The following is a 7,297-nucleotide window of genomic DNA, read 5'->3' on the forward strand; positions in this document are numbered from 1 at the left end:
CAATGAATGGATGCAACCTCTTCATAACAAGGTGCAGATGTTTGTCAGATCTGTAACATTTATCATTATAAAATGCAGAGGAAAAATGAGGATGTATGGAGGAACAGAGCAGAATCCATAGAAATATCCAAATCAATTGAACAAATCAGTTGTTTTGTTGAGTCCATGGGGATTTATAGTGGTCAGCTTATGAATCCAGAAGATCCCTTTCCTGTTAAGAGTCTGGACTCAGTTGGAGTTATCAAGGGGGACATGGTCAATAGGGATCACCCTGAAGGAGATCCTTTTGTTGTGATATATCGCATAATGCCTGGACAGGCCATGTTGTAAACATCCATTTTTTATATAGTACCTGTGCAAGTTTATTCTTTTATGTAGCTGCTGCGTTGTCCTGCCCACATATAATTTCTTACATTCGCATATGATGACCAAGATGACGAAACTGGATTGGCAAGTCACATGCTATCTGGATTGAAACTCATCTGAATTTCCACTGTCTTATGAAAAAGTTTTTGCATCATGAATGATGCTGGAGCAATATAGGCATCTCGGGATGCCACATCTATAGACATGCGGTGGATACTGTGTCTGGAGGCACGTCCTGCCACATCTACTGGCTGACACAAGGCTGTGGGACAGATCTCCCCAGTAAACAGCATACGTGCATATGTTGCCTCATCTACTGGCCTCTATAAGCATACTACAACAGTGGGACGGACCACCCCATATCTGAAGAAGGTCAAAATTTGACCAAAATGTTTTTTTACATACTGCAATAAATATTCTTCTGAATATCCTAAAGTTGAGTGCTAGGTTTATAACTTATAACTACTTGGTTTGGGAACCTAACCTTTAGCACCATTACTTAAGTTGTGCTCATGGTGTTTTTCCTTCTACATTTATAGGAGTCTTGTCTTGGCTTTTTTGCAGAGGGATTAAAAAAATATTTTTCTTTAGCTGGCTGGGGGCCAGCATGTTTTTTTTTAATGTCAGAGTGCTTCGGAAAGTTGTCAGGGGATTGTTGAGAAGAAGCTTCCCCAATATGGGATCATTAAGAAGTATGGCCCAATGTTTTTTTCAGAACCAGACAAATTCTCTTGTTCTGGGCTGAAAAAATGGTAATAAAATTGAAGTTGAACTTAGTATCAGATGCTGATTTTTTTGTTTTTATATTATTAGAGATTAAGTCTGTCTGTTCTATTGTTTTTGCTTTCAGAGAAGTCTCTATGGATCAATTTTTTGGGGTAGCTTCTTTCAAGAAATCTATGTGATAAGACTTTTGATTGGTTAATGAAATCTATGTCCATACTACAGTTCCTCTTGATTCTTTTGTATTCGTTGAGCGGAATATTCCTCAACCATTTGGTGTAGTGTTCACTTTGATAATGTACATAACAGTTTGCATCCACAGGTTTGCAGTAGGTTCTTGTGTGAATTTTTATATTGCCATGAAAGAAAGTGAAGTCAGGGAAGTCAACTGTGTCAGGGTTTACCATGGAGGTGAAACCCATACCCCAGATGTTATCTTCAATGCTCCTGAGGAAGGACCCCACATTTGAATTATCATAAATAAAGAATAAATCATCTATGTAACGTTTGTAAATGATGATGTGCATGTATATTGCTGTGTATGAAGATGGACTCAAAGATGGCCATGAACAAATCTGCATAAGTTGGTGCCATCTTTGAGCCCATAGCAGTCCCAAGTGTCTTATGGTATAGGTTATCTTGAAAGATAAAGAAATTATTATGAAGTATGAATTGCATGCTTTCATGCAAAAAATCTTTTTGTATGGGTGTCAACCGTGGATCAATGTCTATGAACGTTTCAAAACGCATCAGTCCCAAATCATGTGGATGCTGGAACAGAGGGCGGATACATCCATGGAAGTGAAAACAAAAGCGTTCTTCCATGGGATGTCCTTCGTAAGTCGGATTAGATGACTGGAGTCCCTCAAGTAACTGTGTAGTTGGTCTACATGTATGTGCATCACTGCATCCACATAATTTGCAAGGTTTGATGTCGGTGACCATATACCTGAAATTATGGGTCTCCAGCATCCCACATGATTTGGTACTGGTGTGTTTTAAAACGTTCATAGACATTGATCTATCTGCTCTTACCTTTCTGTGTCCATCTGCTCATACCTGTCTGTGCTCTTCAGTCCCATCCATACCCATGGTCCCAGAGTTTCTACAGTGCCTGCCTGCTTTCTTCATCCCTCCTTCGGACCATGGCAGCTTACCTGCTGTAGGGGGTCAGCTGCCACCTTCTGTAGGTCAGCCATGCAGTAGCACATGGTGCCACCTGCTTGTATCTCCTTGGGCCGCAGTTTTTGCCTGCTGACACTTATCTGAGTTGGTATTTGGTAGGCCACCTAGTTAAGCCCCTCCAGGCTTTCAGAGTGACACAACGCAGTGGTTCCACCACCTTGCCCCTCACTGTGTGTCAGCAGACCTCAAAAGCACCTGCCTATGTAAAGTTACAAGATACCCAGCCCAAAAAGGTGTAGCCATTCGCCTGTATGCACAAACTACAGTATATCCTAGTTAAAGCAAACTTCTGGAATTTGTGAAATAATTTTATTTGCATCAAATCAATTCACTCATCTCTGATATATGCGTTATTCATTTGAATTTGGTTACCCGCACTGAGAGAGACATGAAAAATCAAGTCATTACTCAAGGAATTATTTTTTATGTCCTCTAATTTACAGAAACAAATGTAACTCTAGAGACAGAGTCTCCTGATACCTGGCATCATGCATCCATTTTATATATAAATATCGGCTGGCTCTCATATTCTTATTCCTGACTTCCACACACAGTGATTACGATGCCTTACACCTCCTGCATTTTCATTTGGGACATATAGAACAGAATGAAATAAACTGAATTGAAAATTTATATTATGAGCTAAACAAAATATGATGAAAGTATGGTAAGAAAGTTTGTGTTTGTAAAAGATCTGTAATTATGTGCAAGATTTTTGCTGTATAATTAAGAGTTATCCTTTAAGAGGAAAATATTGATTATGGACATTTAATAGAGATGAGAGAGAGACTGTTTTCACTGTGGCTCTGTCCCAAGTTTGGGTACAGTTCTGGTATCCGCACCAAAGTTTGGAATAAAGTTTGGGTCAGGTACCAAAACTCGAACTTCCATTCATTCAATTGCATCCATTCCATTCCATTTCATCTCTCATATTTGATGTTCAATACTGTTGCTCTTTGCATCAAAAGTGATGATCAAATATATTTTATTGCCAAGAAAAAGAATTTGAATGGCACTAACCGGGTAAAAACGTTCAAGTCATGTGACCTGTGGGAGCGCAGTGTGTGAGCGAAACGATCGTCGTTACTCCTGTTTTTTGCTCCCGTTCTCCTGTCAAGGATTCCCTAATAAAGACTTGTAAGTTTTTACCCGGTGAGTGCCATTCAAATTATTTTTCTTGGCAATATGATGAACTTTGTGGTTTCCATGTGAATGTGCATCTATGGGTAATCTTGGAAGTTATAGCCGGCTGTGGCTTCTGTGAAGTATTTTAGCCGGAGGTGTGAGCTTGTTAGCGGTGCCATCCAGCTCTCTTCTTTGATCAAATATATTTTAGTACACTAGATTTGAATCGGATTTCCTAAAATTCATCCTCTGGCTACAATTTTTCTGAACCGTAAATGGCCACCAAAAGGGTAAAAAATAAAAAAAGATACTGTACATATACTTACATCACCACTCAGATATACAGCCTCTTCTTTCTTCATCATCACCTGTCTGGCCTTCAACCAGCACTTCCAATGAAGCCAGGGACGGTTTTGCGCATGTGCACACAACGTCGAGGTCTATATTGTGACGTCATGCTTTTGTAATCTTCTGCGCACTTCTGCAGTACCCTCCCAGGCCCATTACATACAGAAGTCCAGGCTTGGTGTGAGAGGCTCTGAGATATCAGAGCTTGCGGCAATGATAAGAATATGCAGCGAACACAGGACAGGTAACAATAAGCAGTGGAGGAGCCAATGACCAGAGCGATGAGGTGAGCATAAGTATTTTTTATAATATTCATCTTATGTTTATTATGTTTAAGGATCTGGTGAAACATCAGAGCGTAGTACGAGACATTATATTTGAAGAGAATACCTTCCCAGGGAAAATCCACATATACAGGTGAATTAGAATTTTGCCTGATCGGCTCATCTCTACCACACATATTTGTATACATGGGAATGAGATCACCTCTGAGATGTCTAAGTGAGACTTTCCATCCCTTTTAATAATATAGGAAGTAGTGATGAGCGAGTATACTCGTTGGTTGGGTTATCCCGAGCATGCTCGGGTGGTCTTCGAGTATTTTGGCGTACTCGGAGATTTAGTTTTTGTCACCTCAGCTGCATGATTTACGACTGCTAGACAGCCTGAATACATGTGTGAATTCCCTAACAAACAGGCAATCCCCACATGTATTCAGGCTGTCCAGCAGGTACAAATCATGTAGCTGAGGTGACAAAAACTAAATCTCCGAGCAAGCCAAAATGCTCGGAGACCACCCGAGCATGCTCGGGCTAACCCGACCAACGAGTATACTCGCTCATCACTAATAGTAACCATCATTAATTTGACTCCAGCTTTCCAATGTCTTTTTTGCATGTGGAACCCAAAACTGAATCTCATATGCAGGCTGTGTTTTCAATGGAGTAAAATATTCATAGAATTTTGAGAAATATTTGTATTCATAATACATACATTTCCTGTTATTTCACTTTAAATGTAGGATAGCAATCAAACCTCCATCATAGAATTCTTCCTTGTGGGATTTCAAGTCAGCCAAGCTTTAAGAATTTCACTTTTCTGCCTTTTCGTTCTGATTTTCTGTGGGACAATCTGTGGGAATCTCCTGATCATCACCCTGGTGTCCACCAGCAAGAACCTCCACACTCCAATGTACTTCTTCATCTCACAACTGTCCATCAGTGACATATCACTAGCAACTGATATTGTTCCTAAAATGCTCCATATCCTATTAAATAATGGGGCGACCATTGCTTTTATTGACTGCATCACTCAACTTTATTTCTTCTGTGCCTTGGAAACATGTGAATGTCTTCTTCTCACAGTGATGTCTTATGACCGATATGTGGCCATTTGTAAACCATTGTATTACAATTCTATTATGACAGATGGATATTGTGTGACATTGACCATCATCTGTTGGTTGTTTGGATTTTTATTCACCTTAATTTCCAACATATCTACGGCAAAATTAAACTTCTGCGATGGAAATATCATTGACCATGTATATTGTGACATTCTTCCTTTACTAGAACTTGCATGTTCTGAAACCTTCATTGTTCATCTGGAGATTTACATGATAGGTTTTGCAATTGTCTTAATTCCAACTGTAATCATTGTAGTGTCTTACACTTACATAGTTCTAGAAGTTCTAAGGATCCCATCCAGTACCGGTAGACATAAAGCCTTCTCCACCTGTAGCTCCCACCTCACTGTGGTCTCCATATTCTACTGGACCATGTTCAGTGTTTATGCAGTCCCAGCACAAAGACAAACAGTTACCATCAGTAAGATCCTATCTCTGCTATATACTGTGTTTACTCCTTTGCTTAATCCCCTTATATACAGTTTGAGAAATGCAGATATTAGAAAAGCCGCACAGGAAACACTTCATAAGTTGATGACCTGGTAAATTATCAATAATATATTAAGCATCACTGAGATTATACTGGAAGATAATGTGGACATCAGCTTAAGCCAGAACTGTTAGGATGATCTATTTGACATTTTCCAGACACTTTCGTTACATGTAATGTACGTCACTCATTGGGGGAGGGAGTGTATTGACCTCCACACAGGAAAGGAGCTGGAGGTACAGCCGGATTCACTGAAATGGCTTCAAATAGGTATTTTTAATCTCAATTCAACATATGATGTACTAATATATACTTTTTGACATGGGAATTGGCTATGGGGTGCACATGGGTAGTCCTAGAAGTTTGATATCTCCTTGAAAAGGTTGTCTAGGTTTTCCACCAAAGTCTGCAGACTCTCTATGTGACTGCTGATCTGTGAATCCTCACATCGTACGTAGCACGTACTATAAAGTTACCCCAATGCCGGTGGCAAGACCAAGTGGTCAAGTGTGTGCGGTTTCCCTCTTTACAGGTGATTTAAGAGCGTCCACAAATGTCCAGTTGTAATGTCGCTTGTAGTATGCATATGACATTGCCGCTCGGTCTCACCACCGACACAGGAGACCCCTCACAGTGTGAGGTACAGCACCCAAGAGACAATCATTCTGAAGTTTCATTGTTTTGGGGTTTTTTTACGCAATTTGCCGAAGTGAGAAATAATTTTACTTTTTGATAAATCCGGCTTTTACTGACAACTATACGAATATGTTTACTCTTTTGCTGTGAAATAGTTATTTTTAGTGAGGGAAAAGTGGAGTGTTGCTTGCTTTTTTAAAAAAAATTAAATAGTTTTTAAACTTTTTTTTAACTCTATTGTCCATTCAGACAAATTTATACTATGATCATCTGATCGCTTGTTAATTATACTGAAATACAACAATTTTGGAGCATAAAAAAATCACATCCACCTGCGCTTGTTGTTTTGCTTTCGAGCTCTTTCACACGTCCTGATATTTCCGGTACTGAAAAAAACAGTACCAGAGATATCCATGTACATGTGTTTAATACTAGTGGCATACATGTATCAACTGTGTGCCGTATCAGTGACACACGCACCGGCGCCTGAGAATCAGCTGTACTGTGTGCGCTGTTCCCCAAGCCAGCTCATATCATTGTCCATTGCTCATGCCACAATCAGTGCTAGCAGAGGGCAATTTTTAGAGTAGTGTTCAACTGGTAACAGTGAGAGCAGGTGGCGGATGATGGGAGGATTCATTAAAAAAAAAATGACATGGTGCTACCCTGTACTTTTGATAGCCAGCCAGACAAAACTAGCAGCTACAGGCTGCAACTGACTATATGACTACCATTATTGAGCCATGTGAACACTGTTTTTTGTGCAATTTTTTTTGGATGTCTGTTAGGGGAATATATACATCTTGTATAGCGGTTCTTTCAAATAGCCCTGTGTCTGGCATTCTATTGACACATTCTCTGGGATAATTATTTGCCATTTTTTTTACTTTGTTCATGTGCACAGTTGCCCAAGATAAGATAAGGAGTTATTTGTTACCTCCAATTGCATGAATATTTCTTTGATGTAATTACATCTCTATCCCATAGTTTTGTCTTTAAGTGATCCTGTTGTTGGCAGT

The 7,297-nt window shown here is 39.6% G+C and overlaps 1 protein-coding gene across 1 annotated transcript; it reads left to right on the forward strand.

The window, feature by feature from the left end:
- Positions 1–1,851: 1,851 nt before the first annotated feature.
- LOC141050061 (olfactory receptor 1468-like) lies at positions 1,852–5,698 on the forward strand. The gene is made up of 3 exons (XM_073546894.1): positions 1,852–1,926; positions 4,085–4,108; positions 4,769–5,698. Exons 1-3 carry the CDS (start codon positions 1,852–1,854, stop codon positions 5,696–5,698), a joined length of 1,029 nt encoding a protein of 342 aa, XP_073402995.1.
- Positions 5,699–7,297: the final 1,599 nt, after the last annotated feature.

Source organism: Dendrobates tinctorius, unplaced genomic scaffold (genome assembly GCF_039654945.1).
Source record: "Dendrobates tinctorius isolate UK_male_01 unplaced genomic scaffold, ASM3965494v1 ptg000151l, whole genome shotgun sequence".
NCBI classification, from domain to species: domain Eukaryota; kingdom Metazoa; phylum Chordata; class Amphibia; order Anura; family Dendrobatidae; genus Dendrobates; species Dendrobates tinctorius.

Coding starts and splice junctions, on each gene's coding strand:
- LOC141050061 (XM_073546894.1), top strand. CDS start 1,852: ATGTGGATGCTGGAACAGAGGGCGGATACATCCATGGAAGTGAAAACA. Junction 1,927..4,084: donor TCTTCCATGGGATGTCCTTC/GTAAGTCGGATT, acceptor ATTATGTTTAAG/GATCTGGTGAAACATCAGAG. Junction 4,109..4,768: donor TGGTGAAACATCAGAGCGTA/GTACGAGACATT, acceptor CTTTAAATGTAG/GATAGCAATCAAACCTCCAT.